The following is a 20,136-nucleotide window of genomic DNA, read 5'->3' on the forward strand; positions in this document are numbered from 1 at the left end:
CGAAGTGTCTCATTAGCATCCCTTTTCCGGAAAGGGGTGCCAATGTAGACACAGCCAGAGTGTATACTAATATATTACCAGAGATATAATTACATCAATATAATTGTGCTGGCAAATTTCCTCATATAGACACGACTTCAGGTCAAGTCTGAACTAGAAAATTAGGTCAATCTAGCTATGTTGCTCAAGGTGTGAGTAATCCACACCCCTGAGCAATGAACTGAAAGGCAATCTAGGTGCCTGTAGACAGTGCTGATTATTCTAAACTAAAGGGAGAACCCCTCCCATCATGGAAGTTCCACGGTAGTGCAGGGGCAACCCTGCAGCTGTGCCATTCAGGTGTTTTCAATGTAGACAAGACTTTAGAGTCTTAGCAATGTAAACTGGCATAACTCAAATGAAATCAACTGAGTAATGCCAACTGCCACTCGGTGAGGACCTGGATAAGTACATTTTGCACCCATTTCTCGCAAAGAGGTGTATTACTTCCACAGCGCACGAAGCAAAATTAGAGAATAATCTAGTATTAAGTCAATGGATCAACAGTAAAGCAGGAGAAATGTGAAGAATATCCAAGAAAGAAGACACAATAAGTGAATCATTAGCAATATTTATAGAAAACAATGAGCTAACATATATACAGGCAATCCCCGGGTTACGTACAAGATAGGGACTGTAGGTTTGTTCTTAAGTTGAATTTGTATGTAAGTCGGAACTGGTACATATTGTAGGGGAAACTCTAGCCAAACATTTCTCTAGAGCTGTTTTATTCTCCCACACCTCACTTTCCTCAGTCCTTTATTCTCAAGCTGAGGTGTCTGCTGAGAAAAGCCACTCCGCGTCTCCCTGGTCTGCTGGGGAGGGTGCTAGCTTTGCGTCTCCCTGGTCTGCTGGGGAGGGTGCTAGCTTTGCGTCTCCCTGGTCTGCTGGGGGGAAGCAGCTAGTGTGGGGTTGCCTAACCCCGTTTGTAAGTAGGGATCTGATGTAAGTCGGATCCATGTAACCCGGGGACTGCCTGTATGTCTTAGGTCTGAGTGTGACCTGCCTTGGGGCAAGATTTTGATTTTTTTTTTGTTTGTTTGTTTGTTTTGAGATTCACAATGCTTAAGTAAATCTGATGACATCAAGTATATAGAACAGAATTTTTCAAACACCATGGCTGCGTCTAGACTGGCATGATTTTGCACAAAATCTTGCCGCCTGTCTACACTGGCCGTGAGTATTTGCGCAAGAACACTGACTTTGTACTGTACAAAATCAGTGGTTCTTGCGCAAATACTCCGGCGCTCCCGCTCAGGGATAAGCCCTCTTGTGCAAGTATTCTTAACGGCCAAGTTAATTTCTTGTGCAAGAAAGCCCGATGGCTAAAATGGTCATTGGAGCTTTCTTGCGCAAGAGAGCGTCTACACTAGCACTGATGCTTTTGCGCAAAAGCAAATCTTTTGCGCAAAGGCACATGCCAGTACAGACACTCTCTTGCGCAAATACTTTTAACTGAAAAACTTTTCCGTTAAAAGTATTTGCGCAAAATCATGCCAGTCTAGACGCAGCCATGGTGTTTGAAAAATTCTGTTCTATATACTTGATGTCATCAGATTTACTTAAGCATTGTGAATCTCAAAACAAACAAACAAACAAAAAATCAAAATCTTGCCCCAATGCAGGTCACACTCAGACCTAAGACATATATATGTTAGCTCATTGTTTTGTATAAATATTGCTAATGATTCACTTATGGTGTCTTCTTTCTTGGATATTCTTCAACATTTGAGGATAATGTAGAGATTATCATCAAGACTAAGACATCAGCATTATATTCATAGAAACGTAAGTCTGGCAGGCACCTTAAGGCTATGTCTACACTGACAGGTTGTTGCGCCAGAAATATGCAAATGAGGCTAAGCGTGGAATATCGCTGAGCCTCATTTGCATACCTAATGAGCCGCCATTTTTGCGGAAGAGGCTCTTGCACCAGAAGGAGCTGTCTACACTGCCCCTTCTTGCGCAAGAAAACCCTCTTGCACAATGCTGCTACGCTGATTGTTTGCATATTTCTGGCGCAACAACCCAGCAGTGTAGACATAACATAAGAGTCCATCAAGTCAGGTTCCCCTGCACTGAGGCAGGACCAAGAAAACCTAGACCAATAGTCTCCAACCTTTTTAAGCATGAGATTGTATTTTGAATTTAAATGCAATCCAGGATCCACCTCAAACCCAAACACCCTTGCCCACCTCTTTCCTACCCCATCTCCAAGGCCCTGACCCTGCTCACTCCATCCTCTTTCTCTCACCCATCCTCACTCACTCTGCTGGGGGCAGAGGGCTGGGGTGCACGGGAGAGGGAAATGCTGATCTTGGGCTAAAGGTTTTGGAGTGTGGGAAGGGTTCTGAGCTGAGCCTGGGGTAAGGAGTTGAGGTAAGGGGGGGTTCAGGGTGCAGGCTCTGGGAGGGAGTTTGGGTGCAGGGAGACTCAAGGCTAGAGCACTGGTTTGGGGTGCAGGAGGAGTTCAGGCCTGGGGCCAGGGTTTGGAATGCAGGCTGCAGCTGGGCACCATTTACCACGTGGCTTCTGGATGGTGGTGCAGGGAACTAAGGCAGGCTTACCCCTACTGTGGCCCTGTGCCGCTCCCAAATGCAGCTAGCAAACTCTCTCCTCCACAGAGCAGAGGGTGGGAAGGGATGATGGGGTACAAGGTGGAGGTAGGGGCACCTTGATATCAGCACCCCTTCCTCTTCTTCCTATGCCTCGCATACCAAGCAGGAGGCTCCTGGCGGGTGGGAGGCAGCTTCAAGGCAAAGGGCAGGAGCAACATAGTAGTGCTTAGAGGAGCAGATGAAGTGCCAGCACTTGATAGCCTCCTGGCCAAACCTGCCAGGATCACCAGTCAAGGGCTCCAAGATCTACCAGTAGATCTCGATCTACTGATTGGTGACCACTGACCTAGACTACCCCTAACAGGGGTTTGTCCAAACTTGTTATTAAAAAACTCAATTGATGAGGATTCCACAACCTCTCTGGGAACCCTATTCCAGAGATTAACTATATTTTAGGCTTTGTCTACACTACCAAGTTTCTACCCCTACAAGAGACTTTTCTTTTCCTCTCCCTTTATTGTTGACAAAGAGCCAGTATAGACTCTGCTGTTTGTTGACAGAACTGGCTTCTGCCAGTATCCCACAATGCTTTTCTTGATCACTCTGCTCAGTGTATTGATCTTTGCTGCCCTGTGGGCAGGTGACCCTCCACTTTCAAAGCTCCCTGAAGTATCTGAGGGTATGTCTACACTACCACCCTAGTTCGAACTAGCGTGGTAATGTAGGCAACCGGAGTTGCAAATGAAGCCCGGGATTTGAATTTCCCGGGCTTCATTTGCATAAAGCTGGGCACCGCCATTTTTAAATGTCCGCTAGTGCAGACTCCGTGCCGCACAGTTACACGCAGCACGGACTAGGTAGTTCGGACTAGGCTTCCTAGTCTGAACTACCGTTACTTCACGAGGAGAACTCACTAAGCCCTGGTCTACACTAGGGAGGTATTTCAAAATATTTTGAAAAGTTCAAGTGAAGCATCCACACTATCAAGCCTGTTATTTTGAAATAACTCCAGCTTTTCATGAGGAATAACGCTTATTTTGAAAGTGACTGACCCCAGTGCTCCATTTGAGCCCCCCACAGTTGCCAGCACTCTTGCAGCACCCTCAGCTGCCCCGAGCCAGGGGCGAAAGAGGGCACCGGTGTGGACTGGGGCAGAGATCCTGGACCTCATCAAGTGTGGGGGGAGAAGACCAACCTCCAGGATCTCTGTACCAGGAGGAGGAATGCAGATGTGTATGTCAAGATGGCCACCAGCCTGGTGGAAAAAGGACACATGCAGCCCCTTGACTAGGCCCGCATGAAAATAAAAGAGCTCTGGCAGGCCTACAATAAGGCCAGGGAGGAAAGTGGATGCTCCGAGGTGGCTCCTCACACCTGCTGCTACTACAAGCAGCTGGATGCCATCCTGGGAGGGAAGGGGCTGGTCACCTCCCCCACCATTGTCGAGTACAGCCAGGACATGCCCGGTGTCAGCCTCCATGTGGGCTGGGTTGTGAAGGACAAGGAGGAAGAGAAACAGGCCAGCCAGGACACCATGCTCCCCAGCCAGGAGCTGTTTCTCACTGTGGAGCCAGTCCTCCCATCCCAGGATGTCTCCCAGGCCTCAGACAATCCCGGTGAAGGCACTTCAGGTGAGTTCCATAACTTTGCCTATACACACCAAGGAGCAGGCGGTGGGCTACATGCTTCTTGCTTGGTCTTTTCGGCCCTGGGGGTTGCACAACAGCGTGTTCATGTGGGTGCACATGGAGCGAAAGTCCAGAGCACTCGGACCCATGATGCTCTCACAGAGGAACCCCTCGCTCCTTCTCACAAGGTTCCAGGAGAGGCCTGCCTTATTCCAGCCTCTGCAGTGGGACACCTTCCATGACAAGCCACCATTAACTAGTCAGGGGTCATGGAAACACACAGCAGTGCTGCACACAGCACAGGCTCATGCCCAGACTCACTCAGCATCTGTTTGCGTTCAAGCGTGGTAGTGCAGAGGACATTGATCTCATGCATGAGAACCTGCTGGGGGGAGAAAGAAGGGGAACCCTAGTAACATTCTCTCCAGCAAGTGGCATCTGCCACTCACATACACCTCCCCTGATACGTCCCCCACCCCCAGCAGGCAGGGATAGAAGTTCTCTCTCTGCAGGACCCAGTACTGGACCCAGCGTGTGCAGAACACAGAAGGAAGCTGAGCTGCCCCATCTCCCTCACGCCCACAGGCTCTTGGCTTGGTCAGCAAATTCCCATGCCTGCTTGTCCCCGGGTCGTGGGGCTACGGAGGCTCCCCTGGGACATCTGTGCCCCTGCAGGAAAGTGCCTGCTTTCTAGGCAAAAGATGGCCTTGCTCGAAGCACATCGCCATCACCTGAACTAAGACCTCTGGTGTTAGTGCAGAGGTTAGGGCTGGGCTTCATACACAGTGGCTGTGTCTACACTGGCATGAATTTCGGAACTGCTTAAAATGGAATACTATTCTGTTTTCAGTTTTTCTGGAAAAGGAGCGTCTACATTGGCAGGCTGCTTTTCTGGAAAAGCCCTTTTTCCGGAAAAGCGTCTGTGGTCAATATAGACATGCTTTTCCGGAAAAGAGCCCCGATCGCCATTTTCGCGATCGGGGCTTTTTTCTGGAAAAGACTACTGGGCTGTCTATACTGGCCCTTTTCCAGAACAGTGTTCCGGAATAAGGACTTATGCCTGAGCGGGAGCAGAATAGTTTTTCCGGAATAGCGGCTGATTTTGTACAGTAGAGCGTCGTTGCTTTTCCGGAAATTCAAGGGCCAGTGTAGGCAGCTCGCAGCTTATTCCGGAAAAGCGGCTGATTTTCCGGAATAAGTGGCCCAGTGTAGACACAGCAAACATGTCCTGGTATAACTGCCCTAACTTTTCTTAACAGCTGGGCCAGCTGTGAGTATGCTGTGTCCACCACCGCCCATGCCACCTTCCCAACTCTGGCGGATCATCCGGAGAAAGTGAACTCGTGAAGACCTATTGTGGGACCAGAGGGTCTGTCTTGAGTCCCTCATCTGGAGGTATGACCAGGAGCACGAGGAGCAGGCCATCGACTGGGAGGAGTGCCGGGCTGACCAGGAGCAGTGGAAGGCAATGTGGGACCAGCTGGCGCACCAGCATGAGGCCATGTGCTCCTCCATAACCTTTGTGATGGAAGGGATGGCCATGTCCACGGATCAGGCCACCAGCCACCTCCCCGCCCCCGCATCCTCAACTCCACTCACTCGTCCTCCTGGCTTCTCCTCCTAGCCCCCAGGGGCCTCTGGTAGGGTTGCCAGGTGTCTGGTATTTGCGTACTCTGTCCGGTAAAAAAAAAATCAGAAAATACCAGACACGTGCAATGTCCGGTATTTTCTGATTTTTCCGGCTGCGCACCAAATGGAAGCCTGGAGTGGGTGGGGGAGCGGCTGGGAGTCCCAGCTGGGAGGCAGGGCCACAATTGCTGTTGGGACCCCTCAAGTGGTTGAGTGTGAGAAGAGGTGGAAGCCTCCTCCTCTCTCGTGCATCGCCAGGAGCCTAGGCAGCAAGTGCCCGGGTCAGTCCCATTCCCCGCCGGCCAAATTGCTAATCCCCCCCTTTTCCAGCCGGCCGATTCTCCCCCACTTTCCCTCCTGATCTTCCCCGGCCACCCCCCCCCCCCCCCGCACCTCTCCAGCTCTGTTTCCCCTCCTGCCCATTCCTCTTCTTTTTCTCCCCTGGCCCACGCCGCTACCGTCTTCCTCCCGGCCCCTCCCGCTGCATCCCCCCCCCCCCATCAGCTGTGCTTCCCGCTCCCTTTTCCTCCCGGCCTCCCCCACCCCACCCCAACCCCTACCAGCTCTTCTTCCTGCTCCCCCTTCCTCCTGCCCCCCCCGCTGCACCCTCCCCGCCCCCTGCCAGCTCTTCTTCCCACTCCCCCTTCCTCCCGGCCAGCCCCACCCCCTTCCGGCTGGTCCCCCCCCCCGATATCCCACAGCCACCCCCATTCCACCTGCCCCCCCAAATGTGTGCGGGGTTTTTTTTTAAATGATTACCTGGTAACCCCTAGCAGTGATCCAGGTTCTCAGAGGTTTTTTTTTTGCTCAACAACTTTGGTCCCCCCGCCTCCTTTTCTTTTCCCTGCAACAAAATTTTTTCCTGGTAGGTTTTTTTTTGGGGAGGGGGTGTTCGGTATTTTTCTTTCAGCCATCTGGCAACCCTAGCCACTGGGGCCCTCAAACATGAGGTGGTGGAACTTCACAGGCAGCCAAAGCCTCCTGAGCTACCCAAGGCAGGTGCCAGTCCCAACCCCATTCCTGAGCTCCCTTCTCCCTGCCTCCTCTCTCCCCCTTTCCAGATTCTTTCCCCAATCCCTTCCCTGTTATATATCCCCCAAATAAAAAACAACAACCCAGAGTAGTATTTTCTAAACTCTGCACAGGAGGGGAAAGGGGGAAGAGGGGCCAGGGGCCAGGGGCTGAGGGAGGAAAGGCACACAAGGGCAATGCAGGAACCCCTTCTGGAGATGCTTGGGGAAGAGTCTCACAGGTGCCTTGGCTGAAACTCTCCCTCACGGCCTCCCGGATGAACACAGTGACAAATAAATTCTGCATGTGAAACTGCAGTGGATTTTAAGCCTCCTGAACAATGGTTTGTGAGATAATTAACCCTTTATTTACTGCACATATGCCCATGACCGAAGTTAGGATTCAGGGACCAAATACAGGTTGGACCTCGCTGGTCCAGCTCCCTCTGGACCTGACTGGTCTCTAACAAGGGGATTTGCTGGCCCTGAGGAGGTCCCTCCTGTCCTGGCCTGTGCTACCATTGGGTTAGGGCTTCAGCCTGCCCCCGCTGCTGCCTCAGCCCCCCAGGGGGCTCTCTAGATGTCGCCAGCCCCACAGCTGGAGCTCTGCAAACAAGGCAGAGCTCAGTAGGTGCCTGGCTCCACGGTCGGGTCTGGAGCTGGGGCTCTACAGCTGGGGACAGAGCTTCACGGCCGCTCCTGGGGACAGAGCTCCCCGCTGTGCCGCCTGTCCCCTCCCTCCACAAATGTTGCCCGACCAGGGAGTCCCAGTTAAGGGAGGTACAACCTGTACTATCTTGCTGAAATCTCAAACTGAAAGCACTAGGGCTTAATTTCTGCCCAAAGATCTGATCCAATGGTCATTAAAATCAGTGGCAAGACTCGCACTGATTTTAATGGGCATTGGATCAGGTTCCAAGTGAGTTGCTTATGTTCCCAATGTCTAGAAATGTCCAGGCTCAAAGAAAAGTGTTACAGTGTTGCAACAACTAATATTGCCATTTACACGTCTTTTTAAACAAACTGGTGATTGCTTTACGTAAAAAGCTATGTGCTGGACTTTAAGACATTTGGGATGCGTCTCTACACAACACCCTTACCTCGAAATATTCAATACATAATTGGTTGTAGTTGGCTTGTAATCAAGGGTTAAACTTTCAATGGCTACTGAGAACTCATCAGGAAAAAGAAATAAACAAATAAACCTTCTACTCTATTTGGGGGGAGAGGGGTTGGGAAAAAAATAATGCTTGCAGTTTAGAGGATAGTTCTATTCTGACTACTTATTAGGACCAGAACACAACAAGCAAGGAGACTTTGGAAAGAAAGATCAATGTAGATCTGACATCCAAGTGTAAAATTACTTGTTCAGCACTAAAGAGAAAAAGGCTGGATTAAAGTGGGAAAGAAAGAAAGAAGGAATCAATAGTTCCCATCTCAAAGAAAATGAGGATTACTGGACAAGTACCTGATGTTAGTCTTCTGGTTGCTGTAACAATTTCTTACTCGGAAATCGATTGCCTTGCTGATCACATTTTTAATGCTTTTTGTAATGTTTGGGGTTTACATTTAAAAAGGACCAACAGAAAAGGGATGGAAATCAGTAAAGGCTCACCGTAAGGTCATTCTCTTTCTCAGGCAACATAGGCCACCAGAGCTGAACCAGGGTTATGAATGCCTCCCAGTTCCCTACAACACCCTGAAGAGAAAAGATCATGGTGAATAATTTAGCCTGTGGGCTGCTTTTCAGATTAGTTTTGCCATTTTCCTTGATAGCAGGTAAGAACATTTTTATTTCCATTTAAAAAGTAAAGTATCAAGATTGTACAAAATGTAGTAACATTTACCTTTGATGTAAGACCGGGGAGGAAACTGGTAAATTAATTTAAAATTCAACCAAAAAATAGGACTAAAAGAAAGCAGTTTTAACAAGTTGGTTTTAGAAAACAGTATTTGGCTCCAATTTGAACAAGAGATATTTTATAAAATACAATTGTACTGCATTAGATTAGAATACTAGTCAGACATTTATGTATAATGTTGGATTATTAATTTATAGGAGATGGAAAACACAATATTTTCCTGTACCTTCTATTCAAGTGCTATGATGCTAAGTAATACACAAGTATATATGTGTTAGGAGGACGTGTTGTAAGATGGTCTCTCCTCCAAAACAACGTCCTGATGGATAATACTTTTAGAGAAATTTCTTTTGCAATGTGAAATAACTATCAAAAATATTATAGTCCCTATTTCAGGGGCAACTGTTTTGCTCAATTGATAGGTCTGCTTTTTTAGTGAAGCTCTGTTTAGTGTATTCTTCTAATGAAGGCCCTGATTATAAAATGTGAATTGATAAAATTGGGTATATTATTATAATTTAATGTATCCCATTTATAATGTAATTTATCCTGCTGAGACCTTATTGTTTTTGTACAGCTTCTCTAGCTCTTAAATTTTAATCTTATAACATGGAGAAATATTTTCTTTCATTGTTCTACTCTATTACCTGTAGTCAGTTTCATATAAAGGTTCTCAATTTGGGTAGCTTTCACTTTATGGCATGAGGCAAATCTGCTATCCTAAGTTCATATTTTTTTCTTGTGGTTTGATTTATTACAGCTGTACATTTTTATTTTGAAGAACACTTTGTATTTCATATACTCAGTAAAACTTTACAGTTACAAAGAGAGAGACTACATTTAGGAAAGTTAGCCTACAGTAGTGCAAGTTTATATTAGGGTTAACTGATTATAAAAATACATTAGCTAAAGATTATTTGCAGCTTTGTCCTATATCCTCTCTAAGCAAACAATCCTTGAAACTACAGGTCTGCAACTACATTACAGTTTTTATATTTACTGCATATAACATTTGGCTTGATTGAGTGTTTCTTTGTATAGTTTATAATCTAAGTTCCTTTTCCAAATACAATGCTTGATAGGTCAATTTCCATAGCAAAAATATTTTGCATTGCAAAGCTGGCCAATTTTTTGTTGTCTTTTAAATTGGTAATATTAGTTTTATAGCTGATTAAATGAGGTGTATATTTTTAATGGTTTGCATGTGTAATTGAAAGTTTACTTGAAATAAAGGGTTGGGGTCAATATAGATTTTGAAGTGTAGTGGTCCATTCCCAAACACTTTAATAAAACAAGGGTCCTTTGGATTTCAGTGCAAGCTCTTATAAGTAGTGCAGGATTTTACCTGTCAGAGGGGGTATGTGGGAATAGTTTAAGCAAATATCGAAGTCAAGCATGTTTCAAGTGCATTTCTCCTCAATGCAATAATGAAAAATCTTAGAAATTGCTAGCCAAAGAAAAAATGTCATCCAAACTACACCCAACTCTATATTCACAACCACTTACTCATCCATATTCCCTTCCTACATGCCACTACAGCATATTCCCTGCCCATACAAACCTATTCCCACCCACACTTTATACATCCAATTACCTTATGATTAATTCTTTATCCAAATATATATATTTATCCTAATAATATATATATGATCCTACAGACAGGTTGAACCTCTATGGCAGGAGTGGGGAACCTAAGGCTTGCAGGCTGGATGCAGCCCCTGGCATGTCTGGATCTGGCCCCTGAGGCTCGGGGTTCCCACCTACAGCATTAGGGAACCTATGCTGATGCTCCAGCCCCACACTGTCTCCCCATGGGCCTGGAGCAAAATCTACTAGGCTGGGCCCCCCAAGACTCTGGTGTATGCCAGGGGAATGTGGGGAGTGTCTTTCTCCTCAGTTGGGGGCTGCTTCCACGAGGGTTTTATTTTTGGTGAGGGTTTTTCTCTCTTTGGTTCTCACTTGTGTGCGCCCCCCCCACCCCCCACTGATTTTTCTGTGGGTCAGTGGCTCCCAACCCAAAAAATGTTCCCCACCCCTACTCTGTGGTCTGGGACCAGACCACGGATATTGCAGGACAGAGGGCCCCAGCCACAGAGGCTGTTCATGGCTGGCAGCCTGTGGGGCCAGTGGCCAGGAAGCAGTGAGCCCCACGAGCCAGGGCATGGAGCCATGCCGCAGACAGAGTGAGACTGGCCCGAGAAAAGCCATGCCAGGTGGGGGCAGGGAGCCCTGCTGGACAGGGGCATGGAGCTCTGCTGTGGCTGGAGTGAGGCAGGCTGAGGCACAGAGCCTCACCAGCCAGAGCTGGGTGGTGGCCCAGAGGGGAGCCTGTCCGGGGGCAGGGAGCCCCGCTGGCCAAAGTGGGGGCGACAGCTCATAGAGGAGCTCCACCAGAGGGCCGCAGTTAGGAGGAGAGCACTGAGAGAGCCTGAAGCCTCACCTCCTCTGGTCCAGCAAATTCCCTAGTTTGGGACCGCTCAGGTCCCTAGGGTGTCAAACCGGGGAGGTTAAACCTGTATATGATACTATTTATTTTTGTTAGTCTCTAAGTTGCCACAGGACTACTTGTTTTTAAAGTTATAGACTAATATGGCTACTACTCTGAGGCTATGTCTAGACTGCATCCCTCTGTTGACAGAGGGATGCAAATCAAGCACATCGAAATTTCTAATGAAGCAGGGATTTAAATATCCCACGCTTCATTAGCATAAACATGGCCACCACTTTTTTCCAAAATGGAGCTTTTTCGAAAAAAAATAAAAAATTCAGCAGTCTAGATGCAGATCTGTCGAAAATAAACCCTTTTTCGACAGACCCTGTATTTCTCAAAAAATGAGGTTTACAGGATCTGTCAAAAAAGGGTTTATTTTCGATAAATCTGCGTCTAGAATGCCATTTTTTTCTGAAAAAGCTTTGTTTTGAAAAAAAGCAGCAGTCATGTTTATGCTAATGAAGTGTGCGATATTTAAATCCCTGCTTCATTAGCAATTTTGATGTGCCTAATCTACATCTCTGTTGACAGAGAGGTGTAGTCTAGACACACCCTGAGTCTTTAATGTATTCATCTTCACATTACTCCTGCTAGGTAAGGCAATGTTATTATCCCCATTGTACAAATGAGGAATTAAAGTAGATACTAAGTGACTTGCTCAGGGTCACACAGGAAGTCTGTGGCAGAGAAGGGAACTACTGACTCCAAGGCTAGTATGCTAGCCACTTGAACAGTGTTTGTCTCTTTACGCTGTAAGCATGTTAGGAATGGCAGCATAGCTTGCTATATGGGAAGAGCACCTAGGATACTGTGGAACCATTACAATAGTAATAAAGAAGAAAAATGAATCTGAAAATGATTAACTGAAGAAATAACAAGGGGTAAACAATAAAATCAAAACAGCAAGAGCCAGAGCAAAGTAGCAGAAAACCAAGTCCTGGCCCCTACACCAAAGAGTGGAGTTATTTTAAAAGTTAGAGCGAATGAGTGAGATCTTTGAAATAAAATATCCAAATTCCTCTACTGATCCAGTGTTAATGACATCAACGTATATAATCTGGAACAAAAAGGAAGCCTATGTCTCAGCTAAAGTCACATTTGATTATTTCACAGCAATATCATTCAGATACAATGGGTTGTCTGTGGCTTATCTCTTCTTTCTACTGCTTATTCCGCTATTTCCCAAGCCTACAGCTGACACAATGAAAGGTAGGTGGCCGCCTTCAAGTTCTAGACTATCAACATTGTGTTAAACCAAATTAAGTTAACTGACTAAATAGACTCTACCTTGTTGAATTCCATAGAGGACTTCTACAATTCATATTGTGCTACGCTCTTTACTTCCTTTATCTGATGTTTAAAGAATGTAGCTACTGTTACACATCTTTGCTATTTGTTAGTCTGGGGGCTGGCCCTGCTCACTTGTCCTGGGCTGGCAGATGTTTGGACTTTCTGTGGGTGGAATTTCTTTTGTCCACAGTGCAATTGGGAAGAGTAGGGAGCTGTTGCCCCATGCAATATACCCATCTGATTTTGTCTGTTGGCTCTCAGGGGAGGGACCTTGGCTTGTCACCTGTTTTGTTGGACACTTGGTGCGCTATCATAACAAAGCCAACACTTTATTTTTCAGGAGGCACACAGCAGTTGTTTAGAGTGATCAATTACACCAGCTTCACTTTTCTTGCGACCCAAGTGGCATTTCAGATTGTTTTCTACTATCTGCCATCTAATGGTAAATTTGATTTTCATCGCAATAATTTATCCTGTGGTAGGAATTCATCTGTGGGAGCAGAATGCCATCATTAGAGATGGTTCTGTGTCCAATTACCCCTGAGCTATAAACATTTTGATTGAACCCAACTTCTCATTTAATTGCATTTCTACTCTAGGCAGAAACAAACCCTGGGTCCAAACGTTGTAGCCCATTGCTCCTGAAGCTGCCCCTCTATAAAGCCTTTATTCAGAATGCATTTATACATGTATGTTCAGTACTGAAATCCCACCATTGCTAGTCCCCTTAGGAATCTTAGCCCGTATGCTTTGCATGTGCAAATGAAACATTTTGCTTATGCAGATAATGCAGGCATACTCTATGGAAGTCTTTTGAAACTCTTTAAACCCAAAATAGATTATATCCTGTCACCCCACTTCTGTTGCAGTATAGTGACCCACGTCAATTAATCTTGTTTTGGGGCATTATGCTGCCCTCAGTTAAAACAATAGCAAGAGCGCTCCCTATATTATTGGTCTGCATGTTATACAATACTTCCACAGTTGTTTAAAGTTTACCTTCCAGAAGGATGCAGGCAGGAAAATGAGAAAAGCCTACAGATGAAAATGAAGGTTTGAGTTTGAGAACATTAGGGAATCTCAGTTCATAAACAGGCCTCTTTGTTCTTTTCAACCAGACTACAGATGGGAGGACTTGCTTGGTCATTTTGGAATTCTCAGGTAGGATACTAGTTGCATGTCTTGTCTTTAAATATAGACACTGAAAATTTAATGCTGAATAAAAACATCAGAGATTTGTTTAGCTCTGTAAGAAAGTGCCACATACATGATCACACCAGATATTTCAGGGAATTACAATAATTTCATAAGCTACCTGAGCACATCTTGAAGGGAAGACTTAAATCTTTCGGTCACAGACAATCTCTTTATCACGTTTGTGGAGTACCTAGTACTCAGAGGACCTGATCCCTGACTGGAGCCTCTAGGCCCTATTGTATTGTAATTGAAAATAAGAGCAATACAAGTTGCACTTCTATAAACTGGGACTCTGGTGTGGAAACATCATGGTCCAGCAGGACCATGGATGTTCCAGGATCAGAGAGCTCTGGCATCTTGCTAGGAGTGTGGGGGCCCGGGAGTCTGGTGTGATGCAGGGGAGAGGGGGCTGAGAGCCCAGCCCAATTCCGGGGGGGAGAGGGAGCCTGACACATGACCCAGCTGGGCTGTCCAGGGGAGCCTGGGAGCCTAGCACCCAGCTCAACTGGCATGGGGGACGGGTACTAGGAAGGCCAGCATGTGGCCTGGCTGGGCTGCTGGAGGAGCTGGGAAGCCCAGTGGTGTGGCAGGGCAGGGGTGGGGCCAGCAGTGTGGGAAGGGGAGGGGCGAGAGGGGCAAGAAATGACCTCCCTCGTCCAGCAAAATCCCTCATCCAAGACCAGTGAGGTCCTGAGGATACCGGACCAAGGAGATCCAATATGTATCTATTTTCAAGGTTGATTTAGTAAGTATGGACAATTAAATATATACTTCGCTGTTACAGATGGGATTGTCTGTTAGCACACAGCAACACTATTTCGAAAAAATTTAGTCCGCATCTACACAGCAGGCAGTTATTTCAAAATAGTGTCAAAATACTGTCAAGCTAGAGGACTTCTTACTCTGACTCCTGTAACCCTCTTGGTACAAGGAATAAGGGAAGTTGGAGAGGAAGAGTACTCTGTTTTGAAAAAAGTGCTCTGTAGATGCTCCCTGTTTTGAAATAAGCTATTCAACGGATGTAGCTCAATTCACCTAAGTTATTTTGAGTTAAGCCCTGCAGTGTAGACACACCCTTAATATTGGAGCTCTCTCTCCCCTCTTTTTTTTCTTATGTGAAAGATCTGTAAAAAACTTATCCTGTTGGGATAAAGGAAAAAAATCCATTGAAATTTTTTGTACTGACGTCTCCACTCTACCAGGCTTGCCAGTTTGCTCTGAAAAAAAATAAGACTACAAATTCATAGCCATTTGAACCAGAGATGCTGACTAAATGCACTTGAAACACATCACTAGAGCTGGTAAATCTGACAAAGTGTACAAAAGCTGATTGTTCAGTGACCTGTTGCCTTTGTATTTAAAAGTAACCATTTGTTGATTTTTGTTGAGCATCATCAATTATTAATGTTGCAACTGTTATAAACTATGTTAGTTTGCTCATAAAGGGTTTTATGATATTCTGCTAATAAAGGATTAAGATTTAAAGATTATATTTCTTCATTTCAGCAGATGTTCAAAGTCACTTGTGGAGGAAAAAAAAAAGACAGCTTAAAAATTTTGCTCAGTATCTGAGTGCAATGTTGCCTGCTATTTAATACTGTGTTTTCTGCCGCTGAATACCGAAACTATAAATAAGCAAATTGCAATAGGAAAACCAAGCGCACTGCATTCTTATGTCCTTTTACTAATGCATAGATACATTTCTGGGATTCGTTTTCTGGTTAATTATTAAAACAAAACTGGGAAAAGTCAGGCTGCCATCTTTAATCACTAGCTTTATGCTTCACGTGTCCGCTTTTCACTCTGCAGGCTCAGCAAAATTGATGCTGGAAATATCATCCGCCTACTGGCTCCTGATATTGGAATGTTTTTCACTGGATTCATGGTTAGAAGGCTTTGTAAAAAACAGTTGAAACCTCCCATTTCCAAAATGCAGCTTCCTTCTGAAGATCAGGAGCAGGCGGAGGAAGAGGACGGTGAGGAGGAGGAGGAGGAGGAGGAGGTGGTATGTTCAGCATCCTCTTATGTGAATTAAGACTTTAATAGGCCAACTCATTGGACATTTTCAGATGGGGCAAAAAAGAATTGGGCTGTGTATGGGGAAGCCACGTGGGCACTGGGTTACATTCACACTAGATGTGCTCATGCTCACAGAAACAACGTGAGATGACTGCCTTGTAATGGGACCGCTATGCAGAGAACTAAAGAAACAATTCCACTCTCTCAGCCAGCGGAGTGAGCCCTGTCTTATGTACACAGACATGAGATTTGTTTTCTCCCTATTCATAACTGTCTGCTCTAGCTTGATACGATCACAGGAACAAGGGTTCACACCTCAGACGGTAGGTTTTCAGTGAAGTATTTGAGGACTCAAATGTGCCATAGCTATTATTTTTCCAGTAGGATTTTGTGACTAATTCTGCACTACAGCATATCCATGCTGTTGACCCATATCATCTACAACTGAGATGATATGGGTCAACAGTGCGCCCTTGTAGCCAAGAAGGCTAATGGCATATTGGGGTGCATTAGGAGGAGCATTACCAGCAGATCTAGAGAGGTGATTATTCCCCTTTATTCAGCACTGGTGAAGCCACCTCTGGAGTATTGCATCCAGTTCTGGGCCTCCCATTACAGAAAGGATGTGGATGCGTTGGAGAGAGTCTAGCAGAATGCAACAAAAATTATTAGGGGTCTGGGACTTACGAGGAGAAGCTGAGGGATTTGGGTTTATTTAGTCTACAGAAGAGAAAGTGAGGGGGGATTTGACAGCAGCCTTTAACTATCTGAAGGGAGGGTCCAAAAGGATGGAGAAAAGCTGTTCTCAATGGTGACAGATGACAGACTGAGGAACAATGGTCTCAAGTTGCAGTGGGGACAGTCCAGGTTGGATATTAGGAAAATCTATTTCACTAGGAGGGTGGGGAAGCACTGGGATGGGTTACCTAGGGAGGTGGTGGAATCTCCATCCCTAGGGGTTTTTAAGTCCTGGCTTGACAAAGCCTTGGCTGGGATGATTTATTTGGGATTGGTCCTGCTTTTAGCAGGGGGCTAGACTTGATGACCTCCTGGGATCTCTTCCAACCCTAACCTTACGATTCTATGATGGTGCGTTCAAGGAGTTTCGGCTCTGTCTGGTAGCAACTTGGTTTTCATGCTCCCTTCCTGCTTAGAGTCTTTCTTGTTTCTACAGGACAATGAAACAGAAGCAGGAGACAGTGAGGAAGAAGAGACCGACTATTTTTCTGAAGAGGATTTGGGAAAAGAGGCAGGTGACCAAAAACCAGGGTTCATTCAGAAAATCACTGCTTTCCTAGCAGGCTTGAAAATCATATTTGAAGCCATCCTGACCAGCGCTGGAAAGGTGGTAGCCACTCTTCTATTAGGCTTAGCAGGTAAGAATGTTAAAGCAGGAGGTTAAAAGGAGCAAGAGGGCTGACAGACTAACAGGGCAAGTCTGGGGGGAGAGGGCAGCTCTGCACTCCCTGAAGGGGTGAGATCCTCAGGAAAAAGGGGCAGGAATGGGGGTGGTTAGCGCTCAGTGCCATTCGGATTGCACTCCCTACCCCTGCCCTCAGCGCTGCCTGAGTCACAGGGGCCTAGGGCAGTTGCTCTCTTTCAGGCCTGCTGGGTGTGTGTGTGTGTGGAGGGTAGGTGTGTGAAGAAGGAAAAGTCTACATCCCATACACAATGAATGAAAAACTTGGCATCCAGATAGATGCAATTTTCTTCATTGCCCAACTGTTCTTGTTTATTATTTGCTGTTGCCCAATGACTTTTTTCTTTGTCTTGTGCACTGTTGTGTTGTTGTCAGCCTCACAGGTTATTGCTGCAAAATTGCAATCACGTATGGGGCAGCATTTCCCTTTCAGAGTTGCAAGGAGACCTTTTCACACCTACTCTGATCTCCTACCATGAGAGGTTAGAGAAGGGAATTTCTCTGCAATGGGCTCACTAAAACCTGGGAAGGCCTCTCTTTCTTTTCTAGCTCATTAAAATGATTGAAGGGGTTACTGGAGACTCTGTTCTTCTTGCTTCATTTTTCATCAATGATGCTTCCACAGTGGCTTCTCGTACTCATTGTGGTCACTGTCCTTCAATTGAGGAGCCACTTTGGTCTCACCTGTGTATCCTGCTTGCTGTGGAATAAAAGCCCTTTCATGGACTATTTTCCCCCCTAGGTATAATTTTGCCTTCTGTGACTTCTGCTGTCTACTTTTTTACCTTCCTGGGCTTGTGCTCCTGGTGGGCTTGTCATCGTCCCATTACCTTGGCCACCTTCAGCAGCTTGTGCGTGATGATGGCTATATTCAGTGCAGGTCACCTTGTGGCCCTATACCTGTACCAGCTGCCGTACTTTCAGGACTTGGTTCCTCCTGATGACATTTATGCCAGGTAAAGACGTCAAGTTTCGTACAGGAAAGGATAGGGTTAATACTTAAATACACCAGTCTAAAGGCAGGATTGAAATATATACAAATGATCCTAAGTAGACTCATCTGCTCCATCATTAAGTGATTTTTAAGACCAGGTTAGAAAAACATCTATCAGGGATGATCTAGATGATGCTTGGTCCTGCTGTGAGGGCAGGGGACTGGACTTGATGACCTCTCAAGGTCCTTTCCAGTTCCAGTATTGTATGATTCTATGACCCATTGAAGCAGTATGAAAACAAGTAACATATCAGAGAGGTAGCCGTGTTAGTCTGGATCTGCAAAAGCAACAAGGAGTCCTGTGGCACCTTAGGATCCCTGTGGCAAAAGCGACAAGGAGTCCTGTAGCACATGCGTCTGATGAAGTGGGTCTTTGCCCACGAAAGCTTATGCTCCAATACATCTGTTAGTCTATAAGGCGCCACAGGACTCGAAATAACATATCAGTATTTCCTAAGAAGAAAGTTCTAGAGGGAACATTTTTGCTTTTAGGACTGCCATTACTTTGCCTTTTATATGAGAAGTTCATGGAAATTCATGGAAACATTATTTAAGCCACAAGTCTTCTATGTTTTATCATAATCTCCATTTCATAAATGGAGACAATGAGGCTAAATAATTCCCTCACAATCACACAGGAAAATCGAGGCAGGAGAATAGAATGAAATCCAGAGATATTCTGGCCCACATAAAATCAATAGGATTTTTGCTATTGTTTTCAATGGGCCAGGAATTTACCCGAGGAATCATGCCCACTCACCTTCTCTAAGTACCAGGCTACATTCAGGAATTTGTCCTGGTTTCTTTTACTAAGTACTCTGAGTTGCAAATAAATAACGTTTGCCAGAACAAGAAAAATGAGGTTGATCATTGAGCTCTGATTTTTAGGAGTAGTTAGTGGTATTTGACACTATTCTTAAAATGCTCAATATAAAAAGAGAAATAGTAAAAATTATAGAAGACAAGCAGTGCTAACACGGTCTCTAATTTTTCTTTCTCCAGGCTCCTGGGGATGGTGGCACTCATCAAGCCAAACGCCACAGAAATCTGGAAGCTACAGATTCATTCTGGATTAAGCTGGCCTGTGTTTTTAAATCCTCTTTTGCTGCTTGTATTATATTATTCACTGGTCATGTTGCTACAAGAGTGGGCTCTAATTCATAAGGTAATGCCTGGGTCAAAATGCAGAGTGGACAAGCCTGATCACAAACGGTGCCATAGTTAAATATAGCCACTTTCAGGAGAGAAATGAAGAAACCAAAAATCTGTATCCCTCCACATGGTTTCTCCATTTTCCTCTTGGAATTTATGAGGGAGGCCTGGAAGAAAGTTATTTAAATATTCATCCCTCTTGTCCTGTGCACTACACAAATGTGAAAATGGGCTGTGTCTGTTGTTCTGTTCCACCCTGGATCATGTACATGGAATAATTATACGGGCGATGGCCAGTAAAAGTGCAGTAACTATTGCACTGGATGGTATATAGTTGGGTCCAGTTGTGCAACATCTGTGTATTGCAATTCTTTAATTCCCAGGAATGCAAAGAGGACATCCACTCACCACCAGAAGAGCAGAGTGAATTGGAGATGGACTCCGTGCTCTGGATGGCAAAGAATGAGAAGAAAATGGTAATGGCTCTCTTAAGAAGGTTCCTGCAACTCTTACAGGGGATAGTAGCAGTTCAGAATAGGACCATCATTTGGGTTTTGTGTGAAAGGTCAACATTTTCAGAAGTGAATGTCTTAAGGTAGACCCTTAAATCTGGAATTAGGCACCTAAAAATGTGGCTGGATTTATAAAGACTACCGAGTACCTAAGAGCTCCCAAAGATTCCACATTCCTTGCAATCACTCCACTTTGTTGTTTTCTTGGTGCATTCTGGAAACCAGCAGTGACACTGACAAGGCTAGCTGCATCTCTGTCCCCTTTCTGGTCTGAGTATGCTCCCTCAGGTAACAGGCTTCGTGCCTTTACCCACCTCCGCATCATCATCATCATC

The 20,136-nt window shown here is 45.6% G+C and overlaps 1 protein-coding gene across 1 annotated transcript in view; it reads left to right on the forward strand.

The window, feature by feature from the left end:
* Window positions 1–3,894: 3,894 nt before the first annotated feature.
* The window catches only part of LOC102443503 (piezo-type mechanosensitive ion channel component 2-like), a 94,021-nt gene continuing 77,779 nt past the window's right edge, over window positions 3,895–20,136 (forward strand). Inside the window, exons 1-7 of the mRNA XM_075901549.1 lie at window positions 3,895–4,228; window positions 5,485–5,560; window positions 15,514–15,709; window positions 16,898–17,099; window positions 17,886–18,099; window positions 19,140–19,302; window positions 19,673–19,765. Of these exons, the coding sequence (XP_075757664.1) occupies window positions 3,895–4,228; window positions 5,485–5,560; window positions 15,514–15,709; window positions 16,898–17,099; window positions 17,886–18,099; window positions 19,140–19,302; window positions 19,673–19,765 (1,278 nt within the window). The remainder of the gene's footprint in view (window positions 4,229–5,484; window positions 5,561–15,513; window positions 15,710–16,897; window positions 17,100–17,885; window positions 18,100–19,139; window positions 19,303–19,672; window positions 19,766–20,136) is intronic.

The sequence above is a fragment of the Pelodiscus sinensis genome, chromosome 18, assembly GCF_049634645.1.
Source record: "Pelodiscus sinensis isolate JC-2024 chromosome 18, ASM4963464v1, whole genome shotgun sequence".
Lineage (NCBI taxonomy): Eukaryota > Metazoa > Chordata > Testudines > Trionychidae > Pelodiscus > Pelodiscus sinensis.